We start from the raw sequence: 21,598 nt of genomic DNA on the forward strand, positions 1-21,598 counted from the left end.
CGGCGCAGGAGAGGAAGACCCTCTATGAGGTGGATTAATTCAGTGACTGGGATAATTGGGATGGGAGTGTCAGAGACAGTGCAGTTGTCACAGGTAGAGCGGAGTTTAGGGCTGTTACATAGGGTCGCTATGAGTCGCAAGCGACTCGACGGCACATAACAACAACAAACAACACTGAATTTACCAGAACATCTCTTTCTCTTCTGTCCCTTCCTCTGGTCTCACACTCTGTTTACAAGCTATCTAATCCTCAACACTTTAAAAAAGAAAAGGTCTTCCTTGACTGCTCCTTTTTCATCCCTCTAGTTTAGCCAGTCTCCATGCTTCCCAAACCAGTTAGAGTCAGAGACCTCCCTTTATATTTAATGTGTGTGTGTGTGCGCGCGCGCGTGCGTGTATACCATCAAATCGGATCTGACTGGCCCTCCAGCAGAGCATCTAGTGGATTGGAACCGTGTACCTTTGGAATTGCAGTGCAGCTTCTTGCCACTAGTCCACCAGAGCTCCCTAATAATAATTTTTTAAATTGTGATTTTAACAGAATTTACAGAAAAAGTTGTATTTTCATTCATTCATTTTTTTTGTTTTCTTTTTTTTCTATAATTATCTTTTATTAATTTTCATAAACATTTACAGAGATTTTGGGCTTCCACTCATTCACTGCTGCACCATTCTCTCTACCCTCCTCCCAGTTTGTTCTTGTCCAAATGCCACAGTGCTTGTCAAAGCCAGTTCTGATTAATCTTCTTTGTCAGTGTATCCTTTGCCATTCCCTATCACTCCTCCCTGAGAGAGACTTCACCCTGAGTCATAAGGAAAAGGGGATGGCATATTCTCTTAGCTACTTCCTGCTGAAAAGGGACACTGTGGGTTTCATGGTGAAGATCTTCTCTCACTACTCTAAAGGGCCCCTTTGGCAGTAGGAAACACATAGACTATTATGGAGATTGATTTTGGAATTCAGATGCACTCTTATTGATTGTGCTTGGCCGTACATGTTCATATCCTTGAAGATGTATCATGGGGGTGTTGCAACCTAGAAGACACAAATTTGACTAACAAGTTATAAGTACATGAGTCAAAAATTATGGAAAAGTAAAAGAAAAGATTCTTTCATTGTTTTACAAACCCTCCCCCAGGTCCCCTCCACCATGTAGCCCTCGCTCTAGACTCCTGTGATGACAGAAATCATTCATTCATTTTTAATCTTCATTCATTGTTGCACAATTTCCTCCCTTCCCCCCCCTTTGCAGTGTACCTCCTTTCCCAGTCTTCTTTGCTGTGTACCTGTTATTCTGGATCATTGTTTTACATATAATGCCTAATCATATATTCCTTTTAAATAGTTCTTTACTTAATCTGTTCCAATACCATGTTCATTACCTATTCAATCTTTTCCTATTCTCCTTCCAACCCCCCATATCAATCTTTCTTTATAGCAGTGGTGCTATGCAGTATATGTCCTTTTGAGACTCAGATCTTTCATTCAGCATAAAGTCCTCCAAGGTCACCCATGTTGTGTAATATTTTATGAGTTCTTTGGTTTTTAGTGCTGCATAGTATTCCATTATGTGAATATATCATAGTTTTTCTACCATTTCTTTGTTTATGGGCACTTGGGTTGTTTCCGTCTCTTTGCCATTGTTAATAACGCAGCAATAAACATGGGTTTGCATACATCTGTTTGGATGGTGGTTCTGGTTTCTTAAGTGTATATTCCCAGTAATACAGTTGCTGGATCAAATGGTATTTCTATTTTCAACTTTTTGAGAAAGCGCCAAACTACTTACCTTAGTAGTTGCAACATTTTACACTCCCGCCAGGAGTGAATAAGGCTTCCATTCTCTTTACAACCTCGCCAAAATTAGTTGTTTGCTCTTCTGTTGAACTTTGCTATTGTTGCTGGAGGAAACCTCCAGTTCTTAATCCCTTGCCTATTATTTGTCCTGCATTCCCATCTCCCCATGAATGTCTTTGCCTTACAATGGTGAGTGTAAGGTCTTTTGGTCGTACCACAGCATTACTCCTTGTGTGTTCCAAATAAAACATGTTCCTTCATATATTGGTTTAATTTCTTGTGTAGAGTAGTGAGGGGGGTGTTTATTGTCACGTAAATTTAGAAGATAATAATCTAAAATATATTTCCTTCCATGAACTGTTACCTCATTTGCAGTGATACTAGAAATGCCTGGCTGCCATTTCTTAACATTTTGATCAAGGACCCAATAGCTGAATACTGTTCAAAAGGAAGAAAATGGTGGAACAGAATTCCAAATTCATAAAAGAAACTAAATAATTGTATCTATTGAGATTGGAGGACTCCATGAATCTGTTACATGGAATTAATCTTTAAACCTTGAACCAACTGTCTCATGAAGCCATTGTTGAACAACAATGTTTAATTTAATACAGAATGTTTGCATTGAGCATTACACACTTTTAAGGAATTAGATGCATTCAAGTTGACAGTATAATCTAAAACAGGTAAGAATTATAGGGGCAGAGTGGATTAATGAAAATGAAGGAACATGAGTAAATATGTAACTCATTTCATTGAAGTATACATTTAGAAATTATTGATATTTATTTGGTTGTGCATATTACTGTCATAAGGAGCTCTAGTTTGTAGCGAGTTGAGCTACTTAACCCACAGACTGTGTCTCCAGAGGTTTGAATCTACCAACCACTCCAGAGAAACAAACAACCGCCTATTTACAACCTTGGAAACCTAGTGGAGTGGAGGGTCTCTCTTAGGTGGAACCAACTCTGTTACACTGAGGGTGGTTCTTTTTAATTATTACCTTCATAAAGGCTTATTTACTGCAGGACTTAGAACCATTAATGTGTTAATTATGAGACACTCAAGTGAGAAGATGGATAGAGGGTTTTTCAGACTTGCTTGTTCTTAGAACTATTAACCATAAATCATGAGGGTTCAGTATTCTGTAGAATAGATTTTCAAGAAAAGCCGACTTTTTAAACATATGTAAACATAACTATTTAGAAGCTGTGATGTATGCATTGTTTTTCAAAATAGAAAATGGGTTGAAGTCTTGAATCTTTCCAAAAGATTTCTGAAAAGAAAAGATTTCTTTTTCAGGTTGAAAGATGAGTAAGGAAAGGAAGAGAGAGTAGAACTTAATAAATAGTTAAGTTGGGTAGAGGGAAAGGCAGTGTACTTACTGAAGGGCTTGACCAGAGGAAAAGCCGACTTTAAGAGTGGAATAGAACCTTGGTAGCCTATCATAAAGTTTGTCATTGCTTTACACTTACATTGCCAAGAGTTCTGGTGGCATACTTGGTAGGGAGTTGCACTGCCAACTCAAAGGTGGTACACCACACGAGGTGTATGGCGGCAAGCAGCACTGAGAGTTGATTCAGCTCAATGGCAGAGTTTTAAGGTTTTGCCCTTGCTGAACCCTCCATCCTACATTTCCCTTCTGAGGAAGAGAGTATCTCACTAATCCCTTCCTCTAATTTAGTGACTAAGAAAGTCTTACAGTTGCTTAGGAAGCCCGTACTATTTATCTCACTAATCACACTAATCTTGCCATCCTCTCTTCTGAAAGTTATTTCCCTTTCTCCCCCATCCTGTCTCTGAGTCCTTAAGAAGTTGCTCTGACACTATCTTTGCACATAACATCTCTTTGACACTCTTCATGAATCAGTCATATTCCATGCTCCTTGTCTAACTTTATGAAACTAATAGAATTCTACTCTTGTTAAATTGAGAGCAGTTAACAGGAGGCAGAAATATGACAAATGTGTTTCTACAATTAGAGGCCTGGAAAATGAGAAGCTTCATGTTTTTCTCTAGACTTTTTCCATATTTAACTGATAGATTCCTTATGGTGTCTTTCAACATGATTTTCAGTCCACTGTGTGGCAAGAAACAGCACTGCAATTCCAAAGGCAGGTGGCTCGAATCCACCAGCTGATCTCAGGAGAAGGGGACGCAGTCTCCTTCCATGCTATTAACTGCCTCTGAAAACCTGCCAGAGGGTCAACTATGGGTTGCTTCTGATTCAACAACACACAACAACAATGTAATTCATTTAAACTTTGCCAAATCTAGACTATTGATTAGACCAAGGTTGGATTCTTTTGTAAGATTTGTTCATGGTTAAGGTATCATTACTGTGGCAATGTCAGGAAGCCACTGTATCTGGTTGTATCACTCTCCTATGGATTTGTTGTTAAACAGTCAAAAGATTCAATTGTTATATTGTGGCAACACATACTTAGATCTCCTGCAGCCATCTTTGACCTAATAATTTTAAACATGGATGGAGACAAGCAAATATAGTTAACCCAAGGGGTAAAGAGAAACTTCAGTGGGTTAAAGTTATTGCTACACTTAGATGTACCTCCATATTAACAGTAATGTTTGATCTCAAAACAGATCAGTCAACTCCTTAAACTCCAGCACCTTCCAGAAACAACCATTGCTTTCTTGCTGTTCTGTCACGTGCCTTAGAGTGAGAACTGACTCCTAGCTGAGTTTTCAATCAAGTTTCCAGAGGTTTTCCATCACACAGGAAGTGACTGCCCATCTTTCTTCCAGAGCAAGTAGATTGAAACTGCCTATCTTTGGGTTGACAGCATAACTCCTTATACACTCTTTTAGCCCATGACAATTCTCCATCAATGATTTTGAGGCTATAAATCTTGACAGGAAGAGACTGTTCATAGTTCTACTGCATAGTAGCTGCTCAGCTCATCATGTACCACACCACAAGAGCTCCTTTTTACCAGAAAGAATGTACCATGCCACCAGAACTCCTTTACCAGAAATAATAGCATCCAGTTGTTGTTGTTGTTGTTGTTGTTGTTGTTGTATGCCGTTGAGTTGACTGCGACTCATAGCGACCCTGTGTACAACAGCCCTAAACCCTGTTCTGTCCTGTGCCAATCTCATTGTCTCCAACACACCTACCCCCATTACTCCAGTCACTGAATCAGTCCACCTCATAGAGGGTCTTCTCTCCTGTGCTATCCCTCCACCCTCCCAAGCATGTTGTCCCTCTCCAAGGACTGGCCCCTCTGTACAACAGGGGCAGAGTATGTCAAATGAAGCTTCAGAATCCTTGCCTCCAAGGAGAAGCCTGGTTTAACCCTCTCTAGGGTGAACCTGTTTGTTTTCTTAGCAGTCCATGGTATATTCAATACTCTGCTCCAACACCACAACTCAAAGGCATCAATTCTCCTTCTATCTTCCCTAGTCATTGTACAGCTCTCTGATGCATACCAAGTGATTGCAAAGACCATGGGCTGTATCGGGCACACCTTGGTCTCCAGAGTGACACCATTGCTCTTCAGTACTTTGAAGCGGTCCCTAACAGCAGACTTTCCCATCACAATATTTCTTTACCTGGCTGCTGGTGCCAAGAGTATTGACTGTGGACTAAAGCTGTTAGCAATCTCAGTCTCTTCACCATCCATCCTGATGTTGCCATTTGACTTCTTGAAATTGAGCATCAATCCATATTGAAGGCTGCAGTCCTTGACCTGCAGCAAGCACTTCAGGTCCCCCTCAGTTTCAGCAAGCAGGGTTTTGTTATCTGCATAATACAGATTGTTGACTCTTCTACCAATCTTGATGTCACACTTCTCATACAGCCCAGCCTCCCAGAAAATCTGTTCTGCAAATAGATTGAAAGGGTATGGGGAGAGGACACATCCCTGGCATACATCCTTTGCGATTTTGAACCATGCAGTGTTTCCTTGCTCTGTTCTGACGACTGCCTCCTGGTCCAAGAACAGGTTTTGCATTAGCATGATCTAGTGTTCTGGGATTCCCATTCTTCTCAAAGTCAGCCACTCTTTGTTGTGATCCACACAGTCAAATGCCTTTGCATCATCAATGAAACACAGACATTCTTCTGATATTCCAATTAAAGATGTTGAAAACTGTAGGCAGCCACAAGCTCCAGTGATGATGGCCTGGTGGATACTGACAAAGGTGGGCCATTTCTTCCAATGCAATGTACAGCCACTGAATACACACTGGAGGGTCAGCTATGAATCAGTTCCGACTTGATAGTAAAAATTTAAATTTTACAAGCTTGTGCGTGTAGATAAGTAATAAAGACCTTATTACACAAAGAATTTAATTCTTTTACTTAGATGAGAACGCTTGATCGAGGGCCCATGAATCTCTTAATCTGTTTTTAGTCTCGTTTCAAAGACAGTTTACTAAATGTGAAAGTTGGCACATTGGTGTTTGATTTCTGTCATCTCTCTGGAAATTAAAGGAGCTCTGGTGGTGTAATCCATAGGCAACTCAAAGGCAGCACCTATCCAGTGTTTGAATCCACCAGCAGCTCTGTGGGAGAAAAATGGATGTTCTCCTCCCCTAAGATTTGCAGCTGAGAAAACTCACTAAAGGGTTCACTTGTAAATTGGTTCCAACTCCACGATGTTGAGTTGATATGAAAACTTCAAAAATTATATGATATGCTTAAACTACTTAGGACTGCTTGCTCTATATTTATACCACGTTCTGTATTGATGATTTATCCCTCCGAGTCTGAGCTGTCATTTACAGATCATCTAAAATGTGCTCTCTGTATTAAGTCACTTTCTTAACCGTTTGAGTTCAGGGAAAAAAATACATAACTCTGCTGTGTTTCAAACACTTAAAATTACCTGAAAAGTAATAGCCAGTTATCTCAATCATCACATCAATAATATTTTTAATTTAAAAAAATCAGAATTTAAGCTTTTACTAAATAATGCATGAAAAATTTGTACAAATTTTAAATAAAACCTTATTTGTGTGGGGTTTTTTGTTTCTTTTTTGTGTTTTAAAATTAGATTACACCACCACCATCACTGTCAGATCCTCTTAAAGAGCTTTTCCGGCAACAGGAAGTTGTAAGAATGAAACTACGTTTGCAGCACAGTATTGAACGAGTAAGATAAATTTATATCTTTGCTAAAAATAGAAATTATATTTTTCTCTGTATTTTGAAATGGCCTGCAAATGTTCTATTTAGAAGCATTTGGGGAAAGGATTATATTTTCATTTTTGTGTATGTGTAGTTAAATAGAGAATTTCTTTTTAAAATATTTTTTTTATTTTTTATTGGGAAAAACATATTGAGGGTACAAGGAGGTGAGGGTTGGGGGCAGAAGGGTGAGGATGGGCCAGGATGCAGTTGCAGAGCTGCACAGTTTGGTTGGTGGGGGGAGCAGGTGAAGGAAATGATGAGGGTCCAGTGGGGATCAGATGCTACAGAAGAGTGACAAGCATTTTTCAATGGTAATTAAACCAACTATCTTATTGATTTGGGAATTGGATGCTGACTCTCTGGCTTCTTCATGCTGAACATGGACATAGATGTAAAGGGGGGAAGGGAGGACGCTTTATCACCTTACTGGTGGTCTTGGGTTAAAGCTGCTTGCCTTCTTGCTCTGTTAGAAGATATTTTCCTGTGATTTGCTCCCCTCTGGACTGCAAAGTGTTTTCCCAGGTGGGTCCAGTGGGAATGGCTGGTTGAACCCAGAGGCTCCATCCTCCTTTGCTTCCTTAGCTGTCAGTTGTATTTCCTTTTTGTCACTGGCACTGGGTTCAGGGTCAATTCTGGAGTAAAACTCAGTGTTAAGGTTACCTATAGGAAAGGGAGCAAACCTTGGGAGAACAAACTTGTGAGTTACAAATAGAAGGGCTTTGAGGGTGTTGCTTTCAGGTTTACTGGGGGGGAGGGTGGCAAAACGTGGCCTAGGTAACATTCTCTGGATACCCTAGGCATTCTTTTTTCTTTTTCCCCCTTCCCCACCCAGGGGTCAGATGGTACAATCTGGGGACTGAGGAGCTCACCCTGAGGGCAGCCTGCCCCAGGCAGAGGGCCGTGATGGCTCACCCCACGCCGGGGGCCGAGGGCAGCCCGTTTTTAAAATATTTTAAGATAGCTGCTATCCAGATCAACAATTCCTGTTTGGTATCTTTTTATGGTATGAAAAAGTTTTCCATAGTTTCTTGTTGTCATTTGTTGTATTTGCAGACCTACTGCAGTGAACTCCTAGCAGGATGTTGGGGTTTCCAAATTTGAAATAACTGCTTAGTAGTACTAGCTGTTTACGAGCTAAAGTGCAAAACACTCACAAAATATGGAGGGATTTTTGTTCTTATGGCTCTAAGTTGGTCTCTGGTAATTAAATAACATGAAATCACAAAATACTGTAGTTTTATATGAAAATCATAAAATTAATTTACTTGGATTTACAGAAACATTACATAGTTTTATGTTATTCCTTTGATGGGAATAGAACCTCTGAAAATAGAATAAAACCTGTAATCAATATTAACCTGTAAACATTACTAACAGAAATAGACATTTACAGCCAAAATCCTCTACACATTTCTTTATTCATCTGTGCTTGATTCCCTAGCACGAAGATTCTTAACCTTTTTTGTGCTATGACCCCTGTAACAATGTGGAAACTTACTGAATCACTTCTTAGCATTAACAACTTGAATGCAGAAAATAAAATTCATAGGATCTTAAGTAGAAAAAAGTGAAAAATTAAAAAACATTGATAATTACAGAATATACAACATTATACATGACTTATGTTGATTAATAATTTATTAATAATTAGTGTTGGTTCATATAGCATAATTTAGTAGTGATTTCAACCAAGAGAACTCATCTGTTATATATTTATTTGTGCATTGATACTTGTTACAGAAAACCATGCCACCCTACATATAGTTAAAACTTATCACTAAATGCACACTTGTGTTTATTGGGGCTTTGTTCACAATAGCAAAGTGACAACCCAAGTGCCCATCAAGAAACAAATGAGTAGAGAAGCTCGGGTATATTCACACAATGGAATGCTAAGCAGCATTGAAAAACAAGGAACTCATGAAATAGTATGCAAAATGGAAATGGATGACCCTGGAGGACATTATGTTGAGTGAAATATCTCAGTCACAAAAGGACAAATATTGCGTAGGGCCACTGTTGTAAAACGGGACTGACAACAGGTTTGAGGGAAGACAGAAAAGGAGGAGAGGAATGATGTATATTGCACTGAAACAGATGAGAGAGAGAACTGTTTAAAAGGGATATATGAATGGGTATTCTTGTCATTACAGAAGTCCAGAGTGAAAGCTGCATAGTGAAGCCAACTGAGGAGGGGAGGGCTTACATAACAATGAAAGATCTTTTCTTTTCAAGGAGAAGAGTGAATTGGGGGCAGGGGGTGCACAGGGAGAAAAGTGCAACAATGAATGATGGAAACCCTAAGTCTCTAAATTTTCATTAAAATAAAAAAAATAGAAGGATAACAAAAAAATTATCACTGAAACTGTACATTTCAGAAACTTAACAAATATCAAGAACAACTCATTTCCTACCTCATATTTATGAACAAACAACTTAAAATTGTAGAACAGTGCACTTAACACTTAAATGCCTGACAGTGGAAGAACAAAAACTACTTAGTAACTGAATTTGGTACCATTTCTTTAACATGTTTTGGGTTTGGTTTCTTTTATCGTTGTTTTAGAGGTTTGTTTCTTAAGTTTGAAAAATGAATTGTTAAAGAATGCATTGTGTGAGTGTGTGCACATTTAACTGTTCAATTAGGAAAAACTCATCGTATCCAATGAGCAGGAAGTTCTCAGAGTACATTACAGAGCTGCAAGAACCCTGGCCAATCAAACACTGCCATTTAGTGCTTGTACTGTCTTGCTGGATGCAGAAGTATACAATGTTCCACTCGACTCTCAGGTAAAATGTTCATTGGTACATTTAAAAAACTTCAATTTTTGTTACTTAAGAGTTGGGTTTTTTTACCTTTTCCATAGAAGAAACTGGAATTCAGCAATTTCCCAAGTTCAAAGAAAAATTCTTTCTGACCACTTTTGTTTCTGGCGTAACTGATCTTCTATTTTCTAAAGTCTCAACTACGTAAGATTCTTATTAAGAAATTAGATGATCATAAAACAGATGTTTTAAGAACATGATCTTAAGATAAATTTCAGATTGCCTTACATATGACTTGTAATTTACTTCAGCTGTAGATTTTTACACATTTAGTTCATAGCCATTTACCTGTACATTAAAGAACAGTACAAGCAGGTAGAACCTCTTAAGTTGTAGCATTACTAAAATATTATGTAACTCATGTTTTAATCTTGATTATTGATGGGATAAATCAATATAATTTAAGAAATATGTCTTTAAAGAAGCTTACTGTTACATATAAATCACATTAATTTAAAAAGCAGCCATATCAGTTACCAGAATTTTTTTTAAATAATGTAAAAACTGTAATGACTTAAAAAATACATAAACATAGTATTTCAAGGATCTTCACTTTTAACAGTGACAAGCTAGTAACATAAAGGGTATGGGGTATATTCTGGCTCATCACTTCCCCCTCTCTGAGCTTATTATTTGTAAAACAAGGATACAGAACTAGATTATTATTTTGTCAATTTTTTAACCCACCAAATATTTTCTTCAAATGAAAGCATCCAGTGATATCTGAAGAAGCTATTAAAATAAATAATTGGATCTTAAGAAAGAACTGTTTAAGGAAATAAACACTTGGAAGGCCACTGAGGGAGTTTTAGAATTTCCAGTTTTAACATTGTTAAGGGGATGCTTTTTGTAATAGAAATTAATAATTTAACCATTCTTAAAAAAATTTTTTACTAAATCGTGTGTTAATTTGGGTGGTATCCTGGCTTAGTAGTAAGGCATTGCACTTCCAATACAAAGGTACGTGGTTCAAATCCATCAGCTGCTCCACAGAGGAAGATGGGCAGTCTCCCCCAGTGTAATGTACTGCCTCTCAAAATGCGCTGGAGGGTCAGCTATAGGTTGATCCCAACTGAATGGTTTACACCAGCATTATATGGTATCCTGAGGTCCTTTAAGTTTTATGCAGTTGTAGAATAATAAAATCTATTTTAAAGTAGGTTTAAAACTTTTTCTAACATTCAACTACATTCATTGTTCTCTTTCAGTCTGATGACAGTAAAATTTCTGTGAGGGATCGCTTTAATGCAAGGCAGTTCATGTCTTGGTTACAAGATGTGGATGATAAATTTGACAAATTAAAGGTATGTATATTTAGAAGTTCAATTTAAATGAACACTACACCTTTCATAAACAATGAATGGAAACTAATTATAATAATTAGGAAAGGAAATATTTTTTAGTCATAAATCCTCTTATTTTTGACTCTGTAAAGAAAATTCTAAAGCACCAAGGTGCACTGGTGGCCTAGTGGTAAAAAACTGCACAGCAATCCCCAAGGCAAGTGATTTGAATCCACCAGTTGCTGTGCAGAAAAATGGGCAATTTCCTCCTGTTCAATTTACTGTCTCTGAAAACCTACTGGAGGGTCAACTATGGGTCCATTCCGACTCAGTGTTACACAACAAGAAGAAAGAAAGAAAATTATTCTAGTATTTTAATAATTTTATAATTATTTTCTTGATTCTTTTGATAATTTCTTTTTTTAAATTTTAATTTTTTAAATTTACATAAAAGTTTACAAATCTCATTTTTTTTCCAGGCAATCATGTGTAGGCAGAAATTACCATTAATTGATGTAATTAACTTATTATCATGTCTAAGCAGACCTTCTATTCCCTTTGGCCAGGTTTTCTGTTTAGTTTTTAGGTTTGGTTTGGTTTTGTTCTGTTTTCCCTTTCTGGTTTCTTCCACTCCCAACTGTCATATTGTTCAAAATCCTTAATTGCAGTACATAAAATGTCTGGTCTTCAATTCTGATTGATCTTCCCTTCACCTATCCCAATACAGAAGTTCTCTATCCATTCTTTCCCTACTCCTATGATAATTTCAGACAATATTTTTAAGTACTAATTGTAAGAAGGGTGAAAAGTTGTGGGTCCAGAAGTAGTTGCCAGATAAGATATGAACCAGATAAGATAGGAAATAGGCATATGATTAAAAGATCTTTAAACTCTGTGTCCATCTCTTCCCTAAAGAAATATACATTAAATTAATTTCTAAGCAAAGCAAATTTGACAAAATAATCAATCTATCTCTTTTTTTATGTAGACCTGTCTTTTAATGAGACAACAACATGAAGCTGCTGCCTTAAATGCTGTCCAGAGATTAGAATGGCAACTCAAACTCCAGGAACTTGATCCTGCTACCTACAAATCTATCAGCATCTATGAAATCCAGGAGTTCTATGTTCCCCTTGTGGATGTTAATGATGACTTTGAATTGACTCCTATCTAACACACAGCCATTACTGCTGGCATTGATGAGGCACAAAATATACTGTGGAAATCTGCCTTTCTACACACATACTCATATGCCTTTACAGTTGTTAGTAAAGTTTTATTTAAGTTAGTTATGTAGTAAATGTTGTCATTTTATTTTTTAAATAAATGAAGATAATTATTTTGGATCTTAGATCTAAACAGTTTCTAACTGAAAACTATTATTTATATTGATGAAAGGTAGCTGTTGCATTGGGGTATATTGGCCAACTGTGGTAGGTACTTAAAAAGCTGAGAATTGCTAACAGCGCTGGAAGTTGTTAGCAATCTAAGTAACAAGATAACCACTAGTATTCAAATATATTTCAGGTTTTATTAAAAATGTATCAGTAAGCTAAAAAAGTTTAATTCCTACCAGATAGTTTCTAATGTGGAAGAAAAATTTGGCACAAAATTTCTTGAGTTTACCATATATGTAAATTAATTGTACAGTATTCTTTTGGAAATTTTAATATTGTCTTACTTTTTAATAACTTATTTTATACTTACTGTGCAGATGTAAATCTTGTAATTAATGGCCAAAATGCATACCAAGGGATTGGTAGTAAAAACATGTACAAAGAAATAATTGTAAAGCTGTTATGTCTAATGTTCTATGGACCAAAGTTGTAGTTTATATATGGAGTACGAAAGTAGTGTGTTCAGGTAGCAAAACGTTATGGTATGCATGTGTTTGAGTTAGCTGTTTTCATCACCATAGCTGTAAAGATTATGTCGTGGTTGTATTGCATGAATCCTGTCATTTAAGTCCACAAGTGATGCCTAAAACAGTGTCATATATGTCATCATGCACTGAGGTCATGCCCAGGCTTACTGTGTTAAACATTATTTAGAATTACTCATTCAAAAAAGAAATAGCTCTTTTTTTCATCTGATAGTAGAGCTAGTTTACCCCCCCAAAAAAAGCTTTTGAATGAAAATTCTGAAACTGTAAATGTCTATTTTAATACTCGACTATTACAGAATATGTGACTATATGTAAATATGTTTAATAAATTTTATTAGTCATGTTAAATCATTGTAAAACTTTTTTACATTACTTATATTTAATGTTATAAGCTTAATAACCTTTGCACTTTAAAATAAAAACTGAGTACTCAAATCATGAAAGATTGAGTTAAAATAAGGAAAAGACTATTAAGTATATTCCAACCAATCTTGGCAGTGTTCAGGAATAGTGGCTAGTAGGTTATATTTTTCTCCTTACATCAAGATGCAAAACATGTAACTTGCCAAGTTTTATAATTTAAAATTCAGTATGTTGTTTTATAATAAAATAATTGCTATACACTTAAGAAAAATCCATTGTCTCCTATAACATGTTGTATATTGAGTATTCAGGAATATATCTGCTACTGATCTTGGTAAACAGTTTTGAAAGAAAACTTAGTTTAATATAAAATTAATCCATGATTATTTGAGATAAAATTTATACAATTTTCCAGAATACTTTCTGGAATTATAAAATAATGCTGCTGAATGTTTTTTCTACTGAGAGGAAGAGTATATAAAAAATGAAGTGATTTTGAATTTGAGAGTTGGAAATTTTGGCTAAAGGTGTGGATATAAAACTTGACGGTTTTGAGTGCAAAGGTAAATGTTAAGCTTAGAGATTTTTGCATCTTTATGTCACTTTATATTTCATTCCTATTGTACTAGGCATGCACAATATAGCAGCACGTGTGAAAAATTACACAGTGCAAAGACTTCATTTTAAAAGTTGGCTATAGGTCTCTTTAGAAACTTAAGTGGGAGATTTTGGCCTTTTTTTGTTGAATAAGTGGAACCAGAGAGACAGAGTAGCTTTGAAGCACTGGTTTTGTTGAAGTTCAGTTTATTAAGACTAGGAATATTAAAAGCTAATTTATGAAAGCAATACTTTTTAATATGAAAACTTAATGTGTTTTTTTACCTAAAAAGATAATTTAATGGGATTCTATGGCAAATCATACAAATGAAAAACTCACTTTATTGACCACAAGTTAGAGAAAAACCAGAAGGATAAGTTTCTAGAACATTTTGTTTTGAAAGTCCTATCACAGAAGGAAGGGAAGAAAAACAATGTTTGACCAAACAGAACACATTACAGAAGAGAAAAAGCAAGCAAGAAGAAATCTGGCATATTTTATTCATGCTAACTTTTTAACCACAATTCTTAATCTTTTTAATAGTACCTCAAAAAGGTAGAGCCTCTCTGAATGCCTTCTCTTTAGGAACCTGCAATCATAATCAAGTACTCAAGAGCTTTGGTGTGACAGTACTCTGAAGCTCTGGAATTCTTTTTTAAAAAAAATAGGAAAAAAAATACCCAAAAGGGTTTTGAGTTCTCAAGGAAAAATTAAGAATGGTTTATTTAATCAGTGATTTAAAAAAAAAAAACTTCGAAACAACCCTATTCACATATCATGAACAAGATACTGAATTGTACTGAAGGATTTGTATTTCTTTAAATCTTACTCTAAATCATATCTGTTTAATAAATAAATAGTTGGTATTTGTGCATGTTATTTAATAAAGAGTTATATTTTTATAGAAAAATAAAAGTAAAGTATGTGCTTTTTTAAAAAAAATTTCTTTTCCACTCCCTTGTAACTATAAATCAAACATAAATGTTTACTTGAGCACCTGACAGATATTCAATTCTGGTTACACCATCAGCCTCTGAAGAATTAGCCATTTAGAGGTCGCACAGATGAAACTAAGTACTACCTTCAAAAGGTAGAAATCTGTCAGAAAGAAAATACAAATGTTTTCCAATAATATATGAAAACCATGACCTAGGCAAGGCTATTCCTTGGAAAGGGAAAAAGACATTATGCTTGGAAAGGTGGAGGGTCAGGAAAGAAAGGAAGACTCCCAGTGAGTTGAGTTGGGTTGCCACAGTAACTACAGCAGTGGGCTCTAGTGTGTCAGAGATAATGAGGATGGCACAGAATAGGACAGAATTCAGATATGCTTTTCATATGTGTGTTGTACTCAACTTGATAGCACCTATCAGCAAAATCATTCTCTGTCAAAGGTGGAGAACTTAGGAGACCCAGAAAAAAAGCAATCTTAAGTTCCAGCTCTCACAAGTTCACTGTATTAGGCGTGCATGCAAACTTCCTAACTCCGATCTCGAGCAGAGACCTCAATTAGCACATTTTAATATAACTTAAGAATTGTAATTTTAGAAATTCACTATAAAGTTAATATGTGTGGTTTTTCTTCAGAAAAAAATGTAAAACTATTTTTATTCTATCTCTGATATCCCAACATACGAAGAACCAAACGTCTAAATGAAACGTAATAGAAATTTCTGTATAACTAAGGTATTTTTCAACATTTAAAAATCACTTCAAATTTAGATTGCTGCAGTCTTTGGAATAGCTTTATGTGGAAATTTAAGCTGTTGAAAATTATCTGTTTGCTCTTTAAAAACTGTTAAGAGTTGAAGTCTTGCCTATCCTGAGACTCCTTCCAGAAGTGCTGCTGCTGCTGGTCACAGGCATTCTGGCTTCAAGGTTACTTTGTGGAACTGGAGCATTGGCCACTCAGGCCTTGAGGGCCCGCACTCCTAATGGGGTAGCCACCATGAACTTTATGGCATCTGGAGGTGGTGTGCCTACGGGTGATGATCAGGCGGCAGAGTTGGAGCAGGAGGTCATGATGGCTGCTCAGAAAGGCCAGGATCTATACAATATGTTTGCTTCAAAGGCAGCTTCTGGCACTAAGGAAGATCCTAATTTAGTTCCCTCCATCACCAATCTGTGAAGAAGACAACAGTGCTGTGATCTGGTTTTGGCTACACAAAGGTGATGCACAGCGATGCCCTAATTGTGGGGCCCATCACAAGCAGGTGCCCTACCAGTTAGCTCACTGAGTGAGCCCCTGAATGTGCTCGTGCTCCCACTGATGTGGTCAAAATGTACTGGAATGTTTCCTTCTTTCCAATAAAGACTAACCACTGCTTTGGCTCCTTCCATTTAAAAAAAGAAAGAAAAAAGCCGGATAGAAGATCAATATTCAAAAATTAGATTCCTCTACAGTAACAAAGAGAACTCAGAAGGAAATCAAGAAAGCAGTACCATTTTACACAAATTGAGTGAACCCAACTAGAGATACAAAAGACCTATACAAAGAAAACTACAGAACATTTCTGCAAGACACAATAAAAGACCTGAAGAAATGGGAAAATGTGCCCTGTTCATGGATAGGAAGACTCAATATTGTGAATATGACAATCCTATCAAAAGCTATCTACATACTCAGTGCAATCCCAGTACAGATACCAAATTCATTTTTCAAGGAGATTGAAAGGGAAATTGTCAAGTTTATTTGGAGAGGCAAGAGACCCTGAATAAGTAAAACACTTCTAAAAAAAAATTAAGTGAGAGGGATAGCACTTCTTGATCTCAAAATGTACCAGAGTAGTAGTAACCAAAACAGCAAGGCACTGGTACAATGATAGGCATATAGATCAGGGGAACAGAATTGAGAATCCAGAAAAAGACCCAGCTATCTATGGTCAACTGATACTTGACAAGGAAACAAAACATATCAAATGGGGAAAATGACACCCTCTTCAACAAATGGTGCTGGCAAAACTGGACTACTACCTGCAGGAAGTTGAACTAGGTCCACATCTCAAACCATACACAAAAATCACGTCAGGGTGGATAAGAGACTTGGGAGTGAAAACCCAAACCATGAAAGTTCATAAGAGTCAAACTGGGATCAAGCTTAGAAGCCCTAGTCTGATATAAAGACACTATGAAGTACAGCCAGAAATGTACACGCTGAAGAGGATAAAACTGATACATGGGACCTTCTAAAGATTAAATTCATGTGTGCATCAGAACTTTTTCCAACAGGGTAAAAAGAAAACCTACTGACTGGGAACAAACATTTGGCAATACCATCTCAGACTAGAATCTCATAAAGTTTATAAAATGCTCCTGGGCCTCCACAAGAAAAAGTCTGATAACCCAATTACAAAGTGGGCAAAAGACATGGAAAGAATTTTCACAGAGGAAGCTATTCATATGGCCAACAGACATATGAAAAAATGCTCCAAATCACTGGCAGTAAGATGCAAATAAAAACCACAATGAGATACCATCTCATTCCAATAGCAGTAGCAAAATTTAACAGGACAGCAAGCAATAGATGTTGGAGACGATGTGGTGAGATAGGAACTCATATATTGTTGATGGGGTTGTACAATGGTACAACCACTCTGGAAGGCAGTTTGGCGCCGCCTCAAAAAGTTGAACGTAGAAATTCCATATGACCCAGCTATTCCATCGCTTGGAATATACCCCAGGAAAATAAGAACTGAGGCTCAAGTGGAAATTTGTACACCAGTATTCATAGCAGCATTAGTCACCATTGCAAGAACATGGAAACAGCCCAGACGTCCAACTACAAACGAATGGATTGAGAAGTTGTGGTACGTTCATACAATGGAATACTATGCAGCACACAGGGGCAATCATTTTGTAAAACTACTACCTAACTTGGGAAGGACTAGAGAGCATTATGCTGAGTGAACTAACTCAGTCCCGCAGGGACAAATACTGTATAAAACCATTATTGTAGAGAGTATGAGGATCCAAGGTGGTAGTGGGAAGGTGAAAATAAAGGGATGAAGATGAGGGGGAGGGTGTTAATCATGCAGTTACACAATTCAATGGGTGGGTGGGGTGAAGGAAATGAAAAGGATCTTTTGTGAAAAACAATGTATTCAAACTTTGTAAATAAATCAGAGTAATATAAGAAAAATTATAAAAACTAATTGCATTGGGAAAGTCTGCTGTCAAGAGACCTCTCCAAATTACTGAAGAACATTGATGTCAGTCTGGAGACTGAGGTGAGCCTGTTCCAGGCCATAGTCTTTGCAATTACTTCTTAGCTAGACTACGACTAGGGATGATAGAGAATTGATGTCTTTGAGCTGTGGTGCTGGAGAAAAGAATTGAATATACCATGGTCTGCTAGGAGAACAAACAGATTCATCCTAGAGAGGTTGAGACCAGGCTTCTCCTTGGAGGCAAGAATTCTGAAGCTTTATCTGACATACTTTGGATATGTGGCAAGGAAGGACCAGTCTTTGGAGAAGGATGCCATGCTTGGGAAGGCAGAGGAACAGCACAAGAGAGGAAGACCCTTGATGAGATGGATTGATTCCGTGACTGGGGTAATAGGAGTAGGTGCGTCAGACACAGTAAGATTGGCACAAGATAGAGCAGGGTTTAGGGCTATTGTACATAGGTGCACAGGCCGGGCTACGAGGCCAAGCAAGCTTATGTCTTCTACAGGATTCCAGTTCACTGGGCTGGCCACAAAAGTGCTGTCCCTAAAGGAGCAACCTAGGGCAAGCCTGTCCACCATGGTGTTCACCAGCTGAAGTCTGCACAGAGCCTTTAGTCCATAGTTGAGGGATAAGCTGGCATCCACTGTGTGGCCCTGAGAGTCCAGAATCCTTACTGGTTGGGTGAAGATTCCACATACAAATTTTTTTTATATTATCCTCATTGATCCATTTCATAAAGCGATCAAGAGAAAACTTATCATGGATCACTAAGTCTGTCTACAAACACCAGCAGATGTGCGGGCTGACATCCCCTGGACCCATTGGTGGTTCAAGTGGTGCAGCCTGGAGAAGGCACAACACCCTGCAAGTCCACCATGACCGCTGATAACATGGTGTTTGGAAAGTTCATCCCCAATAAACCATTGAGAATACCAGCGTCTACTCCACATGTTCTTAGTCTGTCAAACAGTAGTCTGCAGACTGTTTCATGAATGCAGTGCCAAACTATGACATTAAATGTGCAATAAGTTGGAAGCATGAGTGGCATCCACTTCCTAATCAATGTGCCTCTGGAAACTCTGTGAACTTTGATAAATGTTGATAGTTGTAGAGGGGCTCCAGACCTTTTGTTCATAGGGTCGTTATGAGTCATGCTTGACTTGAAGGCAGTCAACAACAAGAAGAACAATGTTTGAAGAAAATAAAAAGAGACACCTAGATGAGTGGAAGAATATTCCATGTTCATGGATGTTGTTGTTAAGTGCTGTTGAGTCATAGTGACCTATGAACTAATAGCGACCCTGTGAATGAAAGACATGAACACTTGTATAACTTTGTTTCTCCAAGTTCATAGGATCTCCAGAGGCAAGCTCTTTTGGAAGTGGATGCCACTCCTGCTTCCAAGCTTGTTTTAATCAGAGAGCTCCACCAAACACTGTCCACCATGGGTGACCAATATCACAATTGGCACAGCAGGGTCACAGTGTTAAGCATCACAGCAACCAGGAGTTACCTCTGTACAACAAGTGAACAGACCAATGTTGTATCACTTAGAAGAATGGTTAAAATCACCCACCTTTGGCTTGCTGGCATCACTTTCTATTAGGCCAGCTAAGCTCTCTCTATGTTGTTGTTAAGTGCCATCGAGTCGTAGGCAACTCATAGTGACCCTATGAGTAAAAGACCTGAACACTTACATAACTTTCTTTGTTTCTCCGACTTCTTAGGGTTCCCGGAGGCAAGCTATTTTGGAAGTGGATGCCACTCCTGCTTCCAAACTTGTTTTAATCGGGGAGCTCCACCAAACACTGTCCACCATAGGTGACCAATATCGCATTTTGGCACATCAGGGTCACAGGTAGCAGAGAGTAAGACACCCAGTGACATTAGCCTTGTAGAAGGGGACAGTCGGATTTGGAATGAATTGGTCTACTTGCATTTAATAAATTCAAAGAGTAAAATATTTTACCCGAGAGACTGATATTTTAGCAATACAGAAAAATGAATTTTGTAGCTTTTCCCCTCAGATCAAACTACTACGTGTACCATCTGTTCAGGATCTATTCCGCACACAAATATATTTTCTAGCTTCATTTTTCCTTTCTTTTTAATTGTATTTTGTAGAAAACAGACAAAATTTTTAGACATCAGATGGCTTAAGTTAAAGGTGTTATTAAGAATATGCAACACTTAAAATTCTGAGCTTGAGGCTTTGCAAAATAATCTTTCTAGAGCTACTTGAAATTTTTGTCAAAATAATACCACAAGATGCTGTGCTTTATTTTCTCCCACACTTCCCTCAGAAAAAAAAAGAGGCGGGGTGCAAGGTATTGGAGTTACTGCAAGTAGCAGGTTTCCACATTTAGAATCAACTCTGAACAGGTTCACCAGAGGATGACAGCACTACCATCTGCCACAGAGGATGATGGTTATCAGCACCAGATGACTTCATGACTTTCTGGTGCTACCGCTTTTCACATAATCCCAATTGCAATATACTACACACATTTGAAAGAGTGGTAAGCCTGCAAGCAATAATTTTTAGTCCCAAATATCAATAGTCAAAATAGTGGTTAATGAAGGACAGAAAGAAAATGAAAAATTCTAGACAGTCTTTGTTCAAGGGGGGGGGAAAGGCCCTGCTATGGTATCTTTGTGAACATTGAGTGTGAGCTTTTTGTTATTTTTCTTTTTCAGATGCCATCAAGTTGGCCTTGATGACTAAGTATAATGGAATTAAATGTTTGGGTCTATTGTCTCTGTGTGTCAGTCTATGTCATTGAGCGTGTCTCTCACTTTTTATAGCCTCCCACCTTAAACAGTATCTGCTTATCTAGCACTTGGTCTTTTCTGATGACATGGCAAATGTAAGCAAGCTACAGTCTTGCCATCCTCACATCTAGAGCTCATGGATAGGAAGACAAAAATGACAATTCTGCCAAAAATTATCTACAGGGTCAATGAAACCAAGACAAATACCTATGTCATTCTTTAATGAGAAAAATAAAAAACACAGCAATTTCCAATTTGATTTAATATATGATAATTTCCTTTGTGCTGGAGCTTTACACTTCTTATTTTGATGATATTGTTGATGTGTGCCATTGAGTCACATGCAACTTATTGCAACCCTATGTACAACAGCCTTAAACCCTGCTCTATCCCTTGCCAGTCTTACTGTCTCAGACATGCCTATCCCCATTTACACCAGTGACTGAATCTATCCATCTCATTGAGGGTTTTCCTCTCCTGCGCTGTCCCTCCACCCTCCCAAGCATCACATCCCTCTCTAAGGACTGGTCTCTCCTTGCAACATGTCCAAAATATGTCAGACGAAGCTTCAGAATCCTTGCCTCCAAGGAGCAGCCTAGTTTCACCCTCTCCAGAAAGAACTTGTTTGTTCTCCTAGCAGTCCATGGTACATTCAGTACTCTTCTCCAGAACCAAAGCTCAACTCGCCTATCATCCCTAGTCATTGTCCAGCTCTTTGATGCATAGCAAGTAATTGCAAAGACCATGGCCTA

General features: G+C 37.6%; 1 protein-coding gene across 2 annotated transcripts in view; it reads left to right on the forward strand.

Moving 5' to 3' along the window:
• ANKRD12 (ankyrin repeat domain 12) overlaps positions 1 to 12,236 on the forward strand; it is a 193,013-nt gene extending 180,777 nt beyond the window's left edge. For both annotated transcript variants that reach the window (XM_006891417.1, XM_006891418.1), the window contains 4 exons: positions 6,817 to 6,915; positions 9,600 to 9,743; positions 10,988 to 11,083; positions 12,051 to 12,236. In XM_006891417.1, the coding sequence (XP_006891479.1) occupies positions 6,817 to 6,915; positions 9,600 to 9,743; positions 10,988 to 11,083; positions 12,051 to 12,236 (525 nt within the window). The remainder of the gene's footprint in view (positions 1 to 6,816; positions 6,916 to 9,599; positions 9,744 to 10,987; positions 11,084 to 12,050) is intronic.
• Positions 12,237 to 21,598: the final 9,362 nt, after the last annotated feature.

The sequence above is a fragment of the Elephantulus edwardii genome, unplaced genomic scaffold (genome assembly GCF_000299155.1).
Source record: "Elephantulus edwardii isolate Elephantulus edwardi_28Jun2011 unplaced genomic scaffold, EleEdw1.0 scaffold00097, whole genome shotgun sequence".
NCBI lineage: Eukaryota > Metazoa > Chordata > Mammalia > Macroscelidea > Macroscelididae > Elephantulus > Elephantulus edwardii.